The sequence below is a fragment of the Gracilinanus agilis genome, chromosome 3 (genome assembly GCF_016433145.1).
Source record: "Gracilinanus agilis isolate LMUSP501 chromosome 3, AgileGrace, whole genome shotgun sequence".
Lineage (NCBI taxonomy): Eukaryota > Metazoa > Chordata > Mammalia > Didelphimorphia > Didelphidae > Gracilinanus > Gracilinanus agilis.
In genome coordinates, this window is record NC_058132.1 from 40,135,609 (window position 1) to 40,155,131 (window position 19,523).

General features: G+C 44.8%; 1 protein-coding gene across 1 annotated transcript in view; it reads right to left on the reverse strand.

The window, feature by feature from the left end:
- ACOT7 (acyl-CoA thioesterase 7) overlaps window positions 1–19,523 on the reverse strand; it is a 128,940-nt gene that overhangs the window by 59,843 nt on the left and 49,574 nt on the right. Inside the window, exon 6 of the mRNA XM_044668660.1 lies at window positions 12,709–12,795. Within this exon, the coding sequence (XP_044524595.1) occupies window positions 12,709–12,795 (87 nt within the window). The remainder of the gene's footprint in view (window positions 1–12,708; window positions 12,796–19,523) is intronic.

The window sequence follows — 19,523 nt, forward strand, 5'->3', positions numbered from 1 at the left end:
AATTGTCTTAATCTTATTACAAAAGTTATCAATAAAAGTTGGTCCCATCTTGAAACCCTTTCTGATCCCCTGTTAACATGTTGCTACTCTGACATACATAATTAACTCTTTTTAATTTTCTTTGTACCAAATTTTGCCTCCTCAGTCAAGGCAAAAGCCTAAAGAATTTTCCTTTTAGCATTTGCCCTCAAGGAACTTACAATCTAATCTTAACTTCTTAGTCAACATTTTAACCTGTAAATGACATGAGTTTACACTTTCATAGACAATCATCATTTTTGTTTTGTATTTGAATGCTTATTCATTGTTTTAATTGAGAATTACTAAGTTCAGAGTACATTAAAAAACTTTTAATTAAATAAAATCATCCATCCTTTTCCATTTTCTTTCATTAGTACAGATCAGGAGTGACTGAACCAGAGACAGAAGAAGCTACACTAATGGCATAGCATGGCCGGGAAGGGTGGAATCTAGTCATAGCTACACTGTGCTTATGCACCCACTTTTCATTCTAGGGGTTCCTGTTCAAAGAAATACTTAGAGAGAGATGGAAAAACCACATAATCATGTAATGCATCTCACATTTTGTGAAGAACAAGTCTCTCTGGGGCTGAAGGAAGGCTTCTCAATATAAAATAGTCTGCAGCTATAAAAGTCAAAGAAAATCTGAAGGAAAAAGAGAATCGAAGGCTAGAAAAGGCCTAGGAGAAACAAAGGGAAGCTTATTAAATAACTGGGGAAGAAAAAGCATGCGGCCAGTAGGAGCAAATATTGTGAGTGCACCCCCAAAAGGAGTCTTTGGATCTGACTCCAGTGTAACCAAAGGGTCAAATGTACACATTTGTTACACACCAGGCCAGGGGGATTTCAGGTAAATAAGATGGGACCGTGACCACTATGGAAACTTGAAAAAGACTGCTCTATGATTACCTAAAGCATGGGTTCTTGAACCTTTATGTGTCATAGTCCCCTCTAGTAGTGTAGGGTAGCCTGTGCTCAGAATGATTTCTTTAAATGTATAAACAAAACACACAGAAATTGATCAGTATTCCCTACTTCCCAAATTTTTGCCCTTCTCAAAAAAAAAAAGAGCTTTATGTACAAATATTTTTGTACATAAAGGTCCTTCCCCTTTTTAAGAACCCTCATTTAAAATGGAAAAGAATTGACATTTCCTAGCTGTGTGACCCTGGGCAAGTCACTTACCCCCCCCCCCCCCAATTTGCCTAGTCCTTGCCCTCCCATCTTAAGAGTTGTTACTAGCACAGAAAGTAAGAGTCTTGAGAAAAAAAAGGAAGAGCCTAATATTATAGGTTTAGGGATATATGAAGATATCACAATCTCTTCTTCACAATGCTGGTGCGGCAGCAGTACTACCAAGTTCAGGCAATTCCCTACTTAAGTGGGTTTGTTTTTCAAGGGCCAAAGATAAAAGTCAAATGACCTCTTTTGAATTCATGCATCCAAAGAATTTGTCCTGATCAAGTTTATAAAGATCTTTGCAACTAAAGAGCTAGCAATACTGAAAAAGTCCAGAGGTTCTTTCTGCCTTTCCCATATCCATCTAGAATAGGAACTAACTCTCTGCCTATCTGCAAAATTGAAATTTGCCATGGTTTGGTTTTGTGTGTTTGTGTAATTTGAATCTGTTACCCTAAAAACTATGATCCCCAAACAAAACTATGATTCCCAGCACTCCGCTCACTTCCTGTCGTTGCGTGCTGATGTAGACAGGCTATAGATTGGGCGTAAGTCCATCTCTAGCGCTCTTTCCTTTCTGTTGTGGCTTTGGTGGAGTGGGGATTTCTGAGCAGGTAGAAAACTTAATCACGTGGTTCTATTTTGTCAGATAACAAGACTTTATAAAAATAATGTCTGAAGTGTTGCATGTTGATTGGAATCTTACATTTTTCAAAATTTATCTTATTTTTATTGATGCCTTGTTTTTACATCCTATTTGATTCTGAGTATCTCTACACATACCCTCTCTTACCAAGCTATCTATGAGAGATTAAAAGAGAAAAATGAGCAATTACCCCACACCAACCAATCTCAGCTACCTCTGAGAGGGCAGGCAATATTGTGTAAACATATTAACAGCTCCTTTCCTTCCTTCCTTGCTCCCACACCTCTCCAATGACAAGAGGGACATGTATTCTCTCAGCTATTTATCCAAGGTCTCACCTGATTGTGATCATTACACAGGTCTTTTTATTTTTTTAATTTTTTTTCAAATCCTCACCTCCCATCTTGGAGTCAATACTGTGTATTGGTTCCAAGGCAGAAGAGTGGTAAGGGCTAGGCAATGGGGGTCAAGTGACTTGCCCAGGGTCACACAGCTAGGAACTGTCTGAGGTCAGATTTGAACCTCCCATCTCTAGGCCTGGCTCTCAATCCACTGAGCTACCCAGCTGCCCCCAACATAGTTATTTTTATTAAAGGAACCGATTCTACCCGACACTAAGTTGCATGCCGTAATCACAAATTTTCCTTTTTATTTAGTTTCCCCAATATTTGCAAGTAGACCAAAAACAAAAAACCCAGCTAATCATAAGAAGAGATTATTTTGTGCCTTACGATGTGCTCACAGCAACATTGTGAGGGGGGTACACAAAGCATTATCAACCATATATACCAGATTAAGAAGCTGTGACACCAATAAGTGACTGCTGTGGTCATACAACCAGGAAATAAATGCTGAAGCAGGATTTGAACCCAGGTCCCCTGACTCTAAATCTACAGCTACTTCGACTACCTAACAATGCCTGTGAAATTCACAGGTACCTCTTTAAATAAATGGCATAAACAGTCCAAATAGCCATCCTCTGACTTTCATTTTTTAGGCTTTCAAAAAGACTTCGGTGTTTCTCCTTTAAAGGGCCCCCTTTCCTGTATTTCAACTCACTTTGGGACAACAATCCGGCATCTTTGACCATGAGAAAATTAATTTTGCAAATTGCAGTCTTTCTGGTCCTGTACTTATAATCTGAGATTTAAAACTGAACTGATGACAACAAAATTGTAGGATTCACCATCCTTGGATATTTCAGTAGTTTGAGGAAATATGGGAAGAAAACGTGGTCTTGCTTGGCTGCTAACACGTAGATAAACATCTGGTACCAAAGATATTTTTGAATGTAACATTTAACTGCCTTAACAGATCTGAAAAAAAGTGTTGACAGAATGTTGACTGGCTTAAAAATAGATGCTTATTTTTCCAAAGGCGGTGGCTGGTTGACTAGGTCATGTTTCTCAACAACCCTAAACCTGCAGTTAATGGAACCCCCATTTATGGAGGAGAGCAGACTGCCCAGTGGGTAGCTTTCTTGGTTGTTCCCATTTCTATATTTAATCCTAACTGACAGAATGAGGGTCTTGGACTACTATATTAAGAAAATCAGAGAAATTTCATTTTATTTTTAAACAACTTACCCTTTGTGTAACAACCATAGGATTATTAGAAAATCAGATTTAGCAACAGACTCCCCAAATAGCACTGGCTTTTTCCTTCTAGGTTATGAATTTACCTGCCTCTGTTCCTCTGAATCTGAACCAAACACAGAAGAATATTAAACAGGGTAATTGAGGTACCATGTACTAGAGGGGAAGGGTCTGAATAAACACTGTAAGTGTTGGATGTGGCCAGTACTGTGGGGGTCGTCCAACCCACAAGCATTCAAGGCGCACCTCCTATGGGCCAGACACTCCACGAGGAGGCCCTGGGATACAAAGAAAAAAAGAAAAAAAGACCAGTCTCTGCTTGAAAGGCCTCCTATAGAATAAATCCCCCATAAACACAAAGTAGTTAAATTGTGAGGTAGTGAAGGAGGAAGCACTTACAGCTGGGAGGAGAAAATCAGGAAAGACTTCCTGCAGAGGGTCATCTTTAGCACAGTATCGTTGGTCACTGAATTATCAGAAAAGACCTGCTGTAGGTAGAAATGGCAGATGTAAGGGATTCAGACTGGGGAGATGATGCTTATGAACTGATGCACAGAGAAACAAGAGAACCAAGAGCCAGAAAAAGCAGAGAGAAAAAGGTCGCTAAAAAAAAAAAAAGACTGAATTCTGAATGAGAGAAAACCCAATAAAGATCCCAGAAAAGAAGTCATCCCTCTGGCAGCAGCCCCATAAGGAGGCTGGCTACCAGCAGAGGATGCTATGTCAGCTGTCAATCCAATCAGATGTTTTTACTTAAATTATTTTTCTTTGTCATAAGGCAAAGTTCAATGGGAAGGGGACATGGAAGGAAGGAGCTTTACCCGAATACAAAATTCAATAAAACATTTCTATGTCACCACTGCACACGACACAGAGTATTTGAAGCAACTGGAAGTGGTCAGCCTGAAGTACGGGCAGGACTGCTCTCCTACAGGATGGGAAGGGCTCCCTACGGAGAGAAGATCTGCTCTGGGTGCCCCCGGGGGCAGCATGGAAAGAGCCATGAATGGAGCGCATCCTGCCAAGACAGGCTTACTCACGAGGAGAGTTATCCCAGAGCAGAAGGAGCTGCCCAGAGGGGCAGGGCCCCACTCGCTGGATACCTTCAAGCAAAGGCTGGACAAGCATGGGTCGGAGCTATTCTGGAGACAATTACTAGGTTGGGGTATTCAGCGGGCCCCTCTATAAAGTCTGGAATTCTGGGATTTGGGCCAGATGAGAGCCAGTTTCCCATACTGATGTTTGACTGAAATATTTCACTTGTTTCATATTTGATTATCCTGTGGTCTGAAATGAGACTTCGCTAATTGTGTAGTTTCATGTTTAAGAAACGCATTTTTCAAGTTGTGAAAAATGTGCTGCTCGTGGATCCCTGCCTCTGGCTGGAAACAGCGTAACAAATGGTCCATTTTCCAAGCCAGCGTGCCAGACTTTTGGTGGGTAAGAGCTATGTTTTAGGACGAGGCGTAGGATGGGCCAGGAGTCAGTGCTGTTACGCAAGCCCTAGCCTTTCCCTCCCTCTTCATGGGAAATGAGAACATTAGAAGGTAGCTAACCTTCACGTCATGGCTGAATTTGGCCAGCCAGGAGGGAAACTCTAATGAAGGAACAGAAGAGACTGCAGAGAGTGCCCCAGAAGTTCCGTTTTCAAGGGCTGCTCCCTGGCTAAGCATCTCTGCAGGGAGGCTTTGTGAAATGACTCCATGCCCTAGAATCCAAGAGGCAAGACCCCGGCCCATCAGCTGGGGGGCTAAAGAGAGACAGGCACTGTGCTCAGGCCAGTGACATCTACCGAACCATACACGATGGGAGCCAGACGTCTCGAGCTAGTTCCTGGTATCTGGTGTTTTACCATCATAAGACATCTGTGTTGTTCTGTCTGGCCCCAGGAGGACCCATGGATGGATCCCATCCTGCCTGGTGTCCCCCAGTTGATGTTAGCCAGTCCTCCTTCACAGGAACAGTCAGGAAAATTTCTCTAGGGGTGAAATAGAGAAAACTAAAGCAAAAACTAAAAACAAAAACAAAAACCCAATGAAGCTAGAAGGGATCTTATAAAAGGTCTATAGAAAATGCTCCAAGTAAGAATCACAGAATTCCCTTTCTAGGAGTTTTCCAGGCCTCTCCGTAATGAGTCCTCCTAGAATATTTCCTAGGAATCGAAGTCAAATACCCACAGTTTATACTCTGCTCCCTTCCATTCCTTCTTTTTAAATACTGGGACATTGCTTGCCCTTTATCAGTCTTATGACATCTCTCTCAATTTCCATGATCTTTCCAAAATCAGTGACAGGCTCGGATGTCACATCTGACAGCTCTTCTGGTAGCCAAAGATGTAGTTCCACCTGGGTCAGGAGTCTTCAATTCATCTCTTACCAGCTTCTTAACTCTCTTGGGTACAAATGTAGCTGAGTCATTTTTGTTCTGTATTTTCAATGGCAGAGAAAATGGAAGCAAAATTAGAATTGAGAAGCTGAGCTCTACCTTCTTGGTCACCAGTTACCATCATTTCATCCACCTCTACTTGAGGGTCCCATCCTTTCATTGATCCTTTTCTTCTCTCCCCAAGAAGGCCCAGCCCTTTTGGTTTACTTTTACGTTTCTTGCCATCCTCAGCTCATTCTTGGGCTGGGCCTTCCTGACACTATCTTTATCAAACTGGGATACCTTCTATATTCTTCCTGTTACATGCCCTTGCTTCCAAATCGAGGTCATTTAGGCTCTCTAATGCATTCACATTTGTCTCCTCGTAGAAATCCCACTGTTCATCCTCGTTGTAACTGCTTCTTTTTTCATCTTCAGAATTTCATTCTTGATAATCTGATCCTTCTAAAGCATCTTCCATTCCAGCAGCATTTTATTAGTTCATGATATCCAACTGATCTTTCCTCTAACCCTTCTGAAATGGCCTGTTCCAAAATCTAGGATATATGCATGTAGACTAGGCTTGGATGCCCTCTTGTCTATCATTAACTCAAGGAATTGACCTTCTCAAAACTCAAGCTTTGGGGAACCAAAGTTCCCAGAAACCAGTTCCTCACTGTTAGTAAGAATTAGATCCAGAATAAATTTCCCCTTATGGGTATCTTCCATCTTTTGAAGGATAAAATGATTACTAAGGCAAGTCAAAAAGTTCTTAGCTACTCTGCTTTTGGCTTGGAGCTCCAGCAGCTGTCTAGGAACTAAGGTCTTCCATCAATATTATAATATGCTTTCTGCCAGGATTGTGATCTTTTCCCATACACCTCAGCTATTTCCTTTTTCTGTCCAAGTAGATTGTAGTGTACTTCAAAGTCAAAATGATTTGTTTTTCTCTCTGTTGACCTGCAACCAAATACTTCATCAGGCTTCTCCCTCTGTCTCCTAAAGTCCTTACTCACAGCATACTTTCATACTATTCAGGGCTATAAATTCCCTCTCCTTTTCTCTACCATATTTCTTTGGAATAAGGAAAGCCAAGAGCAACAGAATCAACACTTTGGAATTGTAGTGCTGAAGACTTCTGAGAGTCTCTTGACAGAAAGATCAAATCACTTGATACTTAAGGAATCAGACTATTCAATGGAAGGTCAAATACTGACACTAAAGTTTAAATACTTGGGCCACATAATGACAAGACAGGGCTCACTGGAAAAGACTCTGATGAGGAGAAAGAATGAAGGCAAAAAGAGAAGGACATGGCAGATGGTTGGTGTCATAGAAGGGACAAATAAAACTTGGACAGATTTCAGAAGATAGTGGAGGATGGAAGGCCTGGTGTGCTTTGATTCATGGGGTCATGAAAAGTCTGACACAACTGAATGAGTGAACAATATACCTTTCCAGAACCGTCACCCAGTCAGAGATTTCATCTAGGCAAGTCTCCAGGATAGCTGTGAAGTCAAATTTGCCTCCTTCCCATAAGGGTCTCAGGACCCACTTGCTTGTTGCCTATATTCTGGATATTTGTGTTGTTGGAAGTGAATTTCTCTCTCTCCAGTGTCGCTTTTTTTTATGTCATTTCTGAGTGACCTGGAGGTCAAATACCACTGAGTAAATTCAGGTATAAACAAGACTCAGGAAAAGGAAGTTAGAGAACTAATGAACTAACGAGACAGGAAACAATGATTCCATAGGCACTGCCCCAAGGGTGGCCCAGGCAAATTAAGGAACTATGATTGGTTCCTGGATCATATCCTGAGATGTGGCATGTGAGAGTTAGTGGGTAGAGAAAAGTTCAGACCATCACAAATCAATGGGCAAGTTACTGTATAGGCCCACAGATGCCATCTTTATTACCCAGCTCATGTACAAGTTTTTAGCTGGTAAAATAAAAACAAATTTCTTATCACCACTCCCAGGGGGACATGCATATACAACACTATACCCTTTGTCTCCATTTCTAACCTACTGTCAACTGAGACAATCAATGGCCCATTAAACCTGATAAACAGGCTTCGCTACCATTATTCCTTTCCAGAAGAAAATTAACCTTATAACCTGTGGGTTCTATTGGGTCATCAAAGTAGTTCTAGGAATCCGATGACCCAGAATACAATCAACACCACCAACCCTTTTCGGGCAAAGGAGCTTGACAGGAAAGGCAGGACGGAAGGAAGGTCTTCTCTGATAGACATGTTTGTAGACAGAAGATTGTAAAAGGTAGAAAATAACTGAATCCTGGGAACTCATTTTCTGAAATAGACAAACTTGCCTCAAGGGATAGTCAACAATCACTCTCATCATGTCATTTAGGAGGAAGACTCACCAGGACTCCTGCCTAAGGCTGATAAAACTCTTTAATTGTAGTCTCTCTCTCTCTCTCTCTCTCTCTCTCTCTCTCTCTCTCTCTCTCATCCCACCCAAGAATATTCTTTCTAGGAGACCAATAGGGGCTCTGAGGCCCAACCAAAGACCACCCGGTTAAACAGACAAGATTCACATTCACAATTCCCTGCAGATGTAAGTGGATGCTAAGCACATCCTGCCATCCCACTGTCAGTACTGTGAATACATCTGTTTAAGCCACCTACCAGATTTCTTATAATTCAAATTGGGAAAAGCTGCCAGCACTTTAGGTCACAGCCAACGTATCAGGAGCACAGAGCCACCCACCTAAATGGCAGCCAAAAGCCTATCTCTGGATGCATTACCATATACATCCCACTTGCCCAGGATCTTCCAGGACTCATTCAAGATAAACAAGGATCCTTTCCAAAGTGGGTCTGAGGACCTCAATTTCTTTTCCCAATCATATCTTGAGAAGGAAGAAGATATGTCCAAATTATGTGAAATGTTATCTTGCTGAATTATTATTTGGAAATGGAATTACTTTTCAGGAAAATCAGGTCCAAAAGGCTTATAATCAAGCAATAAGCAGGATAAAGTGTCCCCTGTTCCCATTCCTGCTAAAGGCTAAGACAATAGCTCCCAGGACAGTCACTATTGCCCAGGGTGTGCCATACTTAGAAAAGGAGGTATCAGAGAAGTCTAAACATCTCCCTGCAGGAGTAGACTGAACAGGTTTCCTTGACCATTAAATTAGCTTAGAAAATCACTCCAAGGGGGCTGCTAGGTTCCTCAGTGGATAGAGTACCAGACCTGGAGATGGGAGGTCCGGGGTTCAAAATCTGACCTCAGACACTTCTTAGCTGTATGACCCTGGGTAAATCACTTACACCCCACTGCCTGGCCTTTGCCATTCTTCTGTCTTGGAACCAATTCTGAGTGCTGATTCTAAGAAGGAAGGTAAAGGTTTAAATTTTTTTAAAAAGGAAAGAGGGGGCAGCTGGGTAGCTCAGTGGATTGAGAGCCGGGCCTAGAGGCGGGAGGTCCTGGGTTCAAATCCAGCCTCGGACGCTTCCCAGCTGTGTGACCCTGGGCAAGTCACTTGACCCCCATTGCCCACCCTTACCACTCTTCCACCTATGAGTCAATGCACAGAGGTTGGGGGTTTAAAATAAGAAAAAAAAAGGTATACTATCTTTCACATTAGTTTATTTTAAAAAAAAAAAATGAAAAGAAACTGACTCCAAGTAAGTGGCTTAAAGGAAAAGGAAAGAGGAGAAAGGCATAGAGTCCTGAGACCTCAAAATAAGCATCTAGACAGAGATGAGTGTGTACAGGAGGTCTGATCACAGACATGGAGATCAGGGACCCAGAACACTCCTTTTCTGGAACAGAACTGCTATTGTCATTCATTCACACCTAAACTAAAGGTTGTTTTTTTTAATACTCCTCTCCCAGAGGGTCTTTTATGGTGTAATTAAAAGAGGATAACAGCTAGATGATAAAGGGTAACTATAGCAACAACTTCTCCGCCCCACCCACCGACCCCTGCAGCACAAGGGGCCCCCTTACTTAAGCTTCTCCTCCTCCTGGGAAGATAATGGATCCGAGCACTGGAAACACTCTGCACTCTGAGAGGAGAGGAAACATTTTCTCATAGGGCAGGGGTATCGGGGCTCTTCTGGTTCCCTTCGAAAGTTTTTCCTATACTCGATGTTTCCATTGACATTAGGCCAGGATCTCCGGGCCCCAAGAGGTTTCAGAGTGAAGAGGCCATGTTAAACAGCGCCCCCCACCCCGAGTTCTGTGACTCCCTGGGTGCCAGCAATGGCAACGGGAGAGGAGGGCCCCCTCCCAGCTCACCCTCCCCAGCCCCGAATGTGTTTCCAATTTTGTGTTTTGGCTGGGGCTCTTCCCACCAACAGAGGCTGATGAGGGCCTCAGACTGCCTTGGCAGAACTGCTAGCCCCTCGTGCTGGGGTGCCAGTGTGAGCCCGGCACACAAACGGAACACGTGCTCGCTACAATGGGGAGAGGAGCCCCCAGCTGGCACACGGAAATTAATCTCAGCAGAGAAAGGGCATCTTGAGGCTTCTTCCTAAAGACAGCAAGAAGGGAGAGGGGAAAGTTCAGGAAATGAATCTAGTAGAGGCACATCAGCCTCCACAGCCAGTCCCTGCTTTAGCTTTCGATCTCAACAAATCCATCATACACACAGAAAATCCATCAACTTGCGACCAAATAGCCAGAGCCTTTTCTGCAAATATTAAGGGTGCCAGAGTCCTCTCTGGGGGTTCCCTGGGGTCTCAAGACCACAGTAATGGGAGCTTTATTCTATAGTGGGGGGAGGGTAATAGGCACACAAGGGGGCACTCCACAGGTAAGGAAAGAGGACAAGAGAAAGGCTACGAGGTCGGGGCTAAGCATCTTCGTCATCCAAAGAAGCAGCTCTCCTGGGCTCTGGGAGGCTGCCATCTGTCAGCAGCGTCCACAGTGCCCACTGACAGAATCCCAGATCCTTGGAGTCCCGAGGCACAACTGAAAACCAAAGGAAACGTTCTTGCCCAAGAGTGCTTCTGTTCCGACCTGATGGGTGAGAGACATTCCCATGGGCAGGCCAGCCCTCCTGCCCTCCCTGGGGGGGACGCCAGAGAGCAGGAAAAGCCGCCTTCATGGCCCATGACTGGAGCAGCAGTCAGGAGGTCCTGAAGACTTAGCAAAAGGCAAAGAGGCCTGGTCTGGGTGTTCTTGGAATGGAGACACCCTGAAGCTCCCTCTTCTTTCTGCTCCCCCAGAATTGGGAGACTGAAAATAGGGGTGAGGGTATGGGTAGGGGAGAGCTCGTGGCACTAAAAGTGACACAAGTTGTTCCTCCACCCTCCCAGAGTTTCCTTGCTAAAATTTCCTGAAAAGGTCATCCTGGGAGTCCTGTGTGGGCACTCAGGTGAAAATCTGAATCAGCCTAGCACTGATCCAGGCGCCCAAGCAAGGCCTCTTCAAGGCCCCCTTGTGTCATCATCAGAGCCACTGGCCTTAATCTGTGATTTCCAGCCCCCCGGACTCGGCCCCAGCACTGCGCCTCTGCAGGCTTCCTCAGCCTCCCTCCAGGTTAGAAATAAACAAGTCTTTCAGGATCAAGGACAGGCAGTCTGTCAAATCCACAGAATGTGGGCAGGGGATCTGAAGCACAGGTAAACAGCACAGAATTTATGAATAAAGACAGAATTAAGAACTATTTCACTCGGTTTTTTTCCCCTGCAAATGGCATCCGTGATTTACAACTCTGTAAAAGTCTTGATACAAATTATTTCTGATCCTATATTTGTTGACAGCTCTTTATAGGAAAATACAAGAAAATTACAGCTTTCAATGATTGTCAATGTGGTATTCATTTCATTCACTAGCTCCCGGTGAGAGCCTGGCTACCAGAGTAGATGACTGGGTTTGGTAAAAATTATTGGGCACATATTCGCAAACTGCAGGCACAAAAGCTCCAGGAAAATAGAGGCAAATGATGCATTGTACTGCTGGGTCCTTCACAAACATGGGCCATCGAGACGCATCAATGCATCCCAGATCGTGCATTCTCTTGGATTTCTATGGAAAATTTAGAAACAGTCTCATACCTCATGGAAACCTTAAAGAGCCTTTTAATCCTCTTTTCCCTGAGTGTCGCTGGCACCTGGCCACTCTCGGGCTGCCCAGAGGCCACATGGGCCTTTGGATCCGGAGGCAATGAAAAAACTGCTCTCTGGAGGTGGAAGCTGTCAAGTACGAGGTGCGAGAAGAGCCTTACTCTCGTGTGGAAGTTTCCACGGAAATAGGAGAAACACAGCCACCGAGAGGGATAAGCCTCCTCGGGACATGCACTCCCAAAGCCTCAAGAGCCCATTTCTGCGGCAAGTCAGCACCAAGGGGCTGCGCTCTCTCACGCTGCCCTCAGCAATGGCCCTACTCAGGCTGGCACCTGGGGGGACTCCGGTGAGGAGAGGCACCGGTTCTGTACGGTACCAACGGAGAGAGGAGAGACGCCCCGAGGCCAGGGAAAACCTGGCTCCAATTAGGCCAATGAGCTCCCTGCTCACCACCACACAGCTTCTAGAACCCTGTTGGCCTGCCTCCTGCTCAGTGCTCTGCCCGCTGCCTGCTCGGTCCTGGCCGGGGCGCTGACCGCGTCACCTGGCTCAAGGGGCCATCCCACTTTCAGATTTCGAAACCTGGTCCCCAGTTCACAGGAACAAGAATGTGCGTGCAGTAGGATCCATAAAGGGCATTTAAGTGTACATGGCGATGCTTTCACCCTCCTGACTTTCATTCCCAGTTTTCAGAACCAGGAACCATCGGCATTTCAAGTCATTTATTATGCAACCTCTTAAAGTTTAAATTTATACTTCATTAAACACAAGAGCCTAAATTGGGTCACACCGCAGTACGGTTTCCTGAGGGATATTACCAAGAAACAACAGAATGGAAAAACGGCAGCGGCCGCCATTTCCGTACCTCCATGCACAAAGCCTTGTAGAGTACAATCGGACGGTCCCAGAAGATGGATCAAACTGGACTGGCTGTAGCCGATGGTATAGGGCTCTGCAAGGAAAAAATGAAATCGAGATCAGGGGTGCTCCCAGACAGGTTCGGGGGTATCTGAGGAAGGAATGAGGCGGCGGGCAGTGGAACACAGAGAACCAGGAGGGCATCAAGCAGCAGCCGACTGTGGGCCAGGGGTGGGCTTTTCACGGAGCCGAGCTGCTCCTTCCCTACAGAGGGGCGCGGGCTGCTAAGAGATGGGGTCACTCTCCTCGGCCCTGACTTCTTGGCTGGCCGGTGTGCGCACCACAGTTCCCACGGAGGAAGCCTTCTCCTTCCACCGGGTCATCTCTGTTCCGTACAAGCCAGTCCAGGACACTGAACTTTCCAGGAGCCGGGCCAATGCCTGGAGGCTCTACGTGGCGCTGAGGATATCCTGCAAGCATTCGGATGCCAGCAGCCCCGCCATCGGGAGCCCAGCTCACACGGAAGCGAGTCAGCCAGGCCTTGGGATGCTGTGACCTCCTGGGGACTGTGGAACTCACCACCGAGACAACCTCCAAACACAGTTTTTTTCCAATGCATACTGAAACACATTTGACTCTAAAGCGGGGCTGCAGCTCTGTTGGGGCGGGGTCCTGCACGAGAAGGTTCTGATTCAGCCTGTGAATAACGGGGACACTAAGAAATCTGGAGTAACCACAAGGCTTCGGGCCACGTGGCCCTGGCAGGAACTTCCAGAGGGCAAAAGGGCAAAACTCCTTCAGCAGAATAAATGCACCATATGGACCAGAGGGGAAAGGGACTTCCCCTATTTATTCTTTTTTTTAACCCTTACCTTCTTACCTTTTGAACCCTTACACCTTACTAAGTATCAGTTCTAAGGCAGAAGACGAACAAGGGGGTTATTGCTGAGATATTGGGGTTAAGTGGCTTGCCCAGGGTCACACGGCTAGGGAGTACCTGAGACCACATTTGAACCCAGGTCCTACTGACTCCAGGCCTGGCTCTCAGTTCACTGAGCCAGCTAGCCACCCCCTTACCTATTGATTCTAAAACTTCAGGGAATCCACTTATTTTCAAACTTCCAAGCAATAAAGGGTATTTAGGATTAAAACTCTAAGCAAGGTGAGAGGTGCTACCTATGTGTAATGGAGCACCCATGGGTGCCTGAGGAGGAAAGGACAAAAAGATCAGAGACCACCTGCTCTCTCCATGGTGCCTTGAGAATCCTGAAGCAGGGATTCTCCCAACAGGCCAAGCAGAGCTCAGGTCCAGGCTGCACTTGGTAAACAGGTCTCATCATTCTAAATGAACCACTTTGTTTTTCTCCATCAGCCCAGAAGGCTGGCGAGTGGTCCCAATGTAGTTTCCACCTCTAACCTCGGCCTAATGGCCTTCCCTGCCTTGTAGCTGTCACCTAGTTGGCATTTTCCTTCATTGAGATTTAACCAGAATTTCCAGCTTTAGAGTGTGCCAGAAACAAGGGCTTGTATGAAAGTATTTTGACATCATCAGCAGATTCAAACAGAAGCCCCCGGTATCTGTGCTCCTGCCACAGCGGGATGCTGACGCTCAGGGACAGAAGCACAGCGAGTCTGAAGGAACGAGCCCACACTGGGGCGTTCAGGGCTCCCACAAGGCCGGCGCCTGAGCTCGGGTCCTCGAAGGCTCAGGACTGAGAGCTCCTGCGTGGGAGGCATCAATGGGCACCAAAATGTTCTCAAAGGCCGCTGCCACCAAGACACCGAGCACAGGTCTACAGGAACCTCTTCCCCAACAGCCAGCGAGGGGCCAGCAGAGGGCTCTTGTCAGGGCTACGTCCGGCTCCAAGTCCCCCCCCTCTCCTTCCTCTGCCTCCTGCTCCAGCTTCACTCAACAGCAGAAACTTACCATTGGACAGCCTAAGCATTCCTGGGTCCCCCCAACAAATCCTGGCACACTTGGCTTGGAGTTCCTACACCAGAACACCAGGCTCTCCCCTGACACTGAAGCCTTCGGGGGTGCTGGGAAAGGCCCGCCAAAGAAGGCCAGCCCATGGCTCTCCCACACACACACACACACACACACACACACACACCATCCACACGACAACATCGACACCGCTCCGAGAGGACGCTTACCTTTAGTCTGCCTATCTGTGAAGCAGGCGGGTGGAAAACAGAAAATCCATGAAACCAACAATGCTTCCATCAGCTTTGTGCTCCGTTCAAACAACCCTCGAAGAACCTCACTCAGCAATGCCACGTACTCCAAACCTACAGCTCGGGCCCCCTCTAACAAGGGCTTTATCAACCAAGAGAGCAACATCTTGACAAAAAGATAGTTTGTGAACCTATTTAATGGGACAATGGATTACGAAAAACACTCAGCAGAGGTTTCCGAGCTGCAAAGCCTTGTTTCACGGGGAACCATTTAGTGGAAAGGAAGGCAATGTGAAATGCTATGCCCTGGCCATTAGAGGTAGTACCACGGCAAACACTGGCCAATTCTGTTTCTTCTCTTTTAGTTAATTAGCTGTTCTATTCAGAGCTTCCCAAATTTTAAAGGGAAGAAATGTAGAGCCATTGGCACTGTCCCAGAGGAGAAAGCCGGCCCCCTTCCATACTCACTGGTCCCTAACCTCACTGCCTGCATGAAAGCTGGAAAGGGGCAGGGGAGAATCATGTTTGATGTTTTCTGTTTCTGAAGAGAGCCAAGAGCAGTAGATTGAGTCACAGAGTGATAGAAGTGGAGGTCAAAGGGATCTCAGACATCATCTCCTTCGCTTTAAAGCTACCGTGCCTAAGGGCGCACAGGTGCTAAGCTTCGGAGGATGGATCAGAACCTGGGTCCTAGGTCCTCTGTCCTCTTTCCACTGCTGCCTGAGTAATAATCAGTTCTTCTCCTGAGTGGTGTCTAAGCTCTGGAGTGACAGCTCCTAAAATAAAACAGAGAACTTGAAACTGAGCCAGGAGAAGAATGAGAATAAAGCTGGGTAATGAGAAAAGCTCCGGCCCCAACATAAGGGAGTCTGGAAATGCCCAAAGAGGGCCCTAGAACAGGTCTTCAGCACATGGGAGGCAATCACACTGAAGAAAAGGCAAGGCAAGCACAGCCAATTCAACAATTTGTTCTGCTATATGTTTTTAATCATTTATTACTCTTGTTTTCTCAATGGGGTGGGGTGGGGGCGGGGAGAGAAATATGGAGGGATGAAAGAGAGAATTCAAACAGGAAAATAAAATAAAAATTTTAAAATAAAAATATGCTTTACTAGGGGGGAAAGGAAAAGCCAAGGCCAAACAAAAGGGCGGAAATGAGATTAGGAAGGATTTCAAAAAGAACTAGGCGGGCAAGGTTAAGCCCTAACAATGGGCTAGTGAGGTTAATCCCATTTTTTTCCTTAGAGCTGGTTAGAAAATAGGCCAGGTACTAAGCTTATTTGGTTCTGTGTGGTCCTGGACAACTAAAGGCCCTGAAATCTTCTCTAACAACCAAATTACTAGAGGGTACCGCCTTCCCAGAAGTGGCAGAGGCAGGTTTCAACTCTGGAGGGAACAATCCACACGCTACCATTTTGTCAAACACATTTTAATATCAAAAGTCCCTATGATCAATTCATCTTTCATCCTTTTGTGGTGCCCAGGGGGTCCTCCCCTATTACTCGGAGACAGAATAGAGCCCAGAAATACTCAAGATAAACATTTAATCAGACCACCGCATGGATTGAGTAGAGGTCACAAATTCTCAAAGTAATTGTACTTTCCCCCTTCCCTGAGAGGGTACAGAGAAGAAATCAGGCCTGCAGTCTAGTCTGTCCCGGGTGACACACTGGAGGTGATGATACTGAATAGTGGAGTCTGAGCCCCTCCTCCAGATCTGAAGGGATTTTCAGGGCAGGTACAGTAGAGCAGAGTAATATGGAACTAGTTATCAAGTGATAACATTCCTACAATCCAGTGAAATTGCTTGTCAGCTCTGGGAGGGGGGAGGGAAAAGGGAGGGAAAGAAAATGAATCATGCGAACATGGAAAACATATTTTTAAAATAAATAAAAATACGTAAACATTTTTTTAAATTAAATATTTTGTAAATTTAAACTAGTATCGCATTCTCTTTTGTACTTCCATCCTCCGGGCAGAAGATACGTCCCTAAATAGGTCTCATACAGAGTCTCTGTAGCATGGAGGTGACCCGAGCTCCTCTCCAGCCAAGGCCCCCAGGAAGTGTTGCCTCCAGCAGGCCTTGCCCTCGCCAGGCTGGAAAGTCTTGGGGGGCAGCCTGGAGGGGGACTCTAAGTTGGGAGCGCTTGGTCACCGAGGCTCACGGGCTGAAGAATTCTTTTGGATATTACAGTGGCTCCTAAAGATTTTATGCTAAGGCTGCAAACAGATTGTAATCTGTATCCCTGGAGGAAGGAATGTGCAGCGATGAAGCTGCAGATTCCTCAAGCAGACACAGAGAGGTCTCATTGCCCCCTTCTATACTGGGAGATCTCAAAGCGTAAAGGTGATATTTCTCTTTATATCCCTTCTGGTGAGAACTTGTATATAATATATATTCCAGCAAAACATGCTGCAAGGATTTTTTTTTTTAATTTTTAAAAAAACCCTCACCTTTCAACTAAGAATCAATACTTTGTGTTGGTTCCAAGGCAGAAGAGCAGTAAGGGCTAGGCAATGGGGGTTAAGTGACTCCCCCAGGGTCACACAGTTAGGAAGTGTCTGAGGCCAGATTTGAACCTAGGACCTCCAGTCTCTGAGCCTAGCTTTCATTCCACTGAGCCACTCAGCTGCTCCCTGCATGGATTTTTAAAAAGCATTTAATGCTTCTTTTTTTCATTTAATGCTTTCTATATCTTCATCATCCCCCAAAAGAGAATCACTTTTATTAAGAATGTCAGGTATCATCAATAGACTCCAAAATGTTTTTTAATTTACCTTAAAGATTCTCTAAGTATTTAAATAGTCTTTTAAAGATATGTTTGCATACTCTCAGAGGACATGCATTCTCCCTGGTCTCTCATTCCCTCCCACCTAGGTCAAGCCAGAGTTTTCCATCATCACATTCAACTCACTCAACCTATGCCAAGAAACAAAGGTTTCTGGTTAAGGCCAATCAGACGGAGGCCCTTCAGACTATGTCTCTAGAATGGCAGTTACGGGTAAATAACCTGTCTGCACGTTGATTCCTCTCCAACCTCATCCTTCTTGGGAAAGAAAGTCAGCAACTTTGGTAGTAGAGCAGTGATGGGCAAACTTTTTAAAGAGGGGCCAAAGGAAAGGAAATGCTCCTCTGTCGGTCTGTTTCTAAGGCAACTCTTTTGAAGTCTCATTGTATTATGTCCTACTCATTGTATTCATCAGATTAGGAATAATGTTAAATAGAACATTTCAGGGGGCCGCATCTGGCCCTTGGGCCATAGTTTGCCCATCACTGTAGTAGATGATAGCAAACAAAAGAGACAAAACAAAGGCAAAATATGATCTCCTTAAGAAAAATATCTAAAAGTGAAACCATGGAAGATGGATTTCTACTATATCACTGAAAGGTAAGAATTATAACGGGAAATCCATTTAAATGTCTCAGGAAACAAATTGCCACCTTCTGAGTGCCGAAGTAGAGAGAGCATGACAATATAGATTCTTTTCAGAAATTCCATGCATACATTTTTGGACGTTTATGTGATAATTTGTTTGGATGATCTATGCATATTTGTTTACAAGGGGGTTTGGTTTTTTAATAGAGGAAAGAGGAGAGAAAATAAATGCTTGTGAATTTTAAAAAATCTCTTGCACCATATTTACAAACAGGCATCATTGAGAAAATACTAGAGTTGAGATTACTATAAATATTTTTCTTAAGAGTATGGAAAAGTATAATAAAAATATAAAAGAATGCAAGCAGATTGATGCCAGGAACAAATTTGGCTCTCCAGAATACTAAACAGCAAGTCCTATCAAATCTCATGATTCTCGGAATGTGCTCTGCAACATGTTTTCTACTATCATTATTCGCCATATGACTAAGTCTACATTTGTATGTCTGATATGAATTAATAACCTACTTATGAATGTAAAGATCCGGACCTATGACTTGATTGCTAGAGAGAACTCCCAATAAGGAATCCCTCCTCCAGTGCCTAGTCTGAAACTTAGTCTTAGAGAACTGCTTGGGCCACTTGAGAGATCAGATACCTTACAAACGGTCAATACAGCACATGGTATCTAATTCCATTTAGCTAATCTTGCTTTAAAAAAATAATAATAAGACTGTCCCCAGGGTATAGGGATTGTAGGAGCTGGGTGGTTCAGTAGATTGAAAATCACGCCTAGAGATGGGAAGTCCTGGGTTCAAATTTGTCCTCAGACATTTTCTAGCTGTGTGACCCTGGGCAAGTCATTTAATCCCCACTGCCTAGCCCTTACCACTATTTTGCCTTGGAACCAATACATAATAAGGGTTTTAAAAAAAACAGCTTATTCCTTAAAAGCCAATGATTATGTAAGCAATCATTATCAGAGAGTTTCCTGTTTAAAAGAAACTTAGGGTATCTCCTTTCATAAAATGAAGAGGCCCCTTCTGGAAAGTGAACAATCCCCCTTAATCAATCCACTCTTTACACGTGGACTTGGGGACACGCAGTTTGCTTTCCAAGGCCACTCCTGCATTCAAGGAGAGAAATGAAATACTTAGAAGAAATCTGGGGAACGGGTGACACGGGACCACTGAGGGCACATTAGGCCTTACTATGTCCCCAACAGAAGGGATTTCCAGAGGAGACACAACAGAAAAGGGTTGGCTCA